A 1,055-nucleotide genomic window follows, 5' to 3' on the forward strand; every position below is an offset into this window, starting at 1 on the left:
TAGGATGTAACTTAACATACTACAGCCAATCATATTGAAGTATTAGGATGTAACTTAACATACTACAGCCAATCATATTGAAGTATTAGGATGTAACTTAACATACTACAGCCAATCATATTGAAGTATTTGATAACACCCTCAGGCCCAGCGTCTGCCTCCGGCTGCAGCGTCACCATGACATGTGAAGAGTGTCACCGGTCTTACATGGACATTATTTGTGAATTCCGGGAGAAAGACGACCGCGCCCTCCAGTTCTTCATGGATCATGGCATCCTTCCCACCACAAGGAACTGTCCAGACTGCCAGAGGCCCTGTACTTACCGAGCAGAAATGAAAATGTTCCGGTGTCATACGACAACAAAGATAAAGAAAACCAAACGGATAAAGCGTTGTGGCTACAGTTCGAGTTTGTATAAAGGAACTTGGCTTCACCATACCAGGATTAAACCAAACACGGCATTGTTGTTTATCAATGTTTTTCTTGAACAATATTTCTCCCAGGAAATATGTGAAAATGAACTAGGTTTAAGTGCCAAGTCGGTTGTGCAGTGGAAAACCTTTTGCAGTGAGGTGTGCATGTACTGGATGGAGAACCAGGAGCCAATTGGTGGACCAAACACAGTTGTTGAGATCGACAAGACTACATTTGGCAAGAGGAAAGTCTATCACGGGGTCCAGGTGAGGTGCGGCCTCTCGGTGTTTGGCGGCATCGAGCGTGGGTCGGGCCGCATGTTCATTGTACCGGTGGAAGAGATAGACTCTGACACCCTAGCTCCTCTGTGCCAGACATTCATCTCCGGGCACCACCGTCTACAGTGAGCGCTCCATAGCTCGTCGACTTAGAGTCCTTGGGTTTGGCCACCAGACAGTTAACCACAGGCAAGGCTTGCAAGACCCCATTACTGGCGTCCACACGGACAACATTAAACGGCTGTGGAAGGACATAAAATCGTGGGTCATGAGGAACGGCATCAGAAACTACAAGTACTACCTCGCTCGCTACCTCTTCTGCCACGCTCACCAAGACCACACCACAATCATTCACCACTTCC

At 47.5% G+C, this 1,055-nt stretch overlaps 1 protein-coding gene across 1 annotated transcript; it reads left to right on the plus strand.

The window, feature by feature from the left end:
- Positions 1-443: 443 nt before the first annotated feature.
- Positions 444-1,055, plus strand: LOC121871967 (the record flags this gene model as incomplete). The annotated part of the gene is given in 1 exon segment (XM_042374588.1): positions 444-1,055. A coding segment is annotated over 1 exon segment (379 nt), but the record flags the coding sequence as incomplete, so codon positions are not given.

Source organism: Homarus americanus, unplaced genomic scaffold, assembly GCF_018991925.1.
Source record: "Homarus americanus isolate GMGI-L3 unplaced genomic scaffold, GMGI_Hamer_2.0 scaffold58412, whole genome shotgun sequence".
Taxonomy (NCBI): domain Eukaryota; kingdom Metazoa; phylum Arthropoda; class Malacostraca; order Decapoda; family Nephropidae; genus Homarus; species Homarus americanus.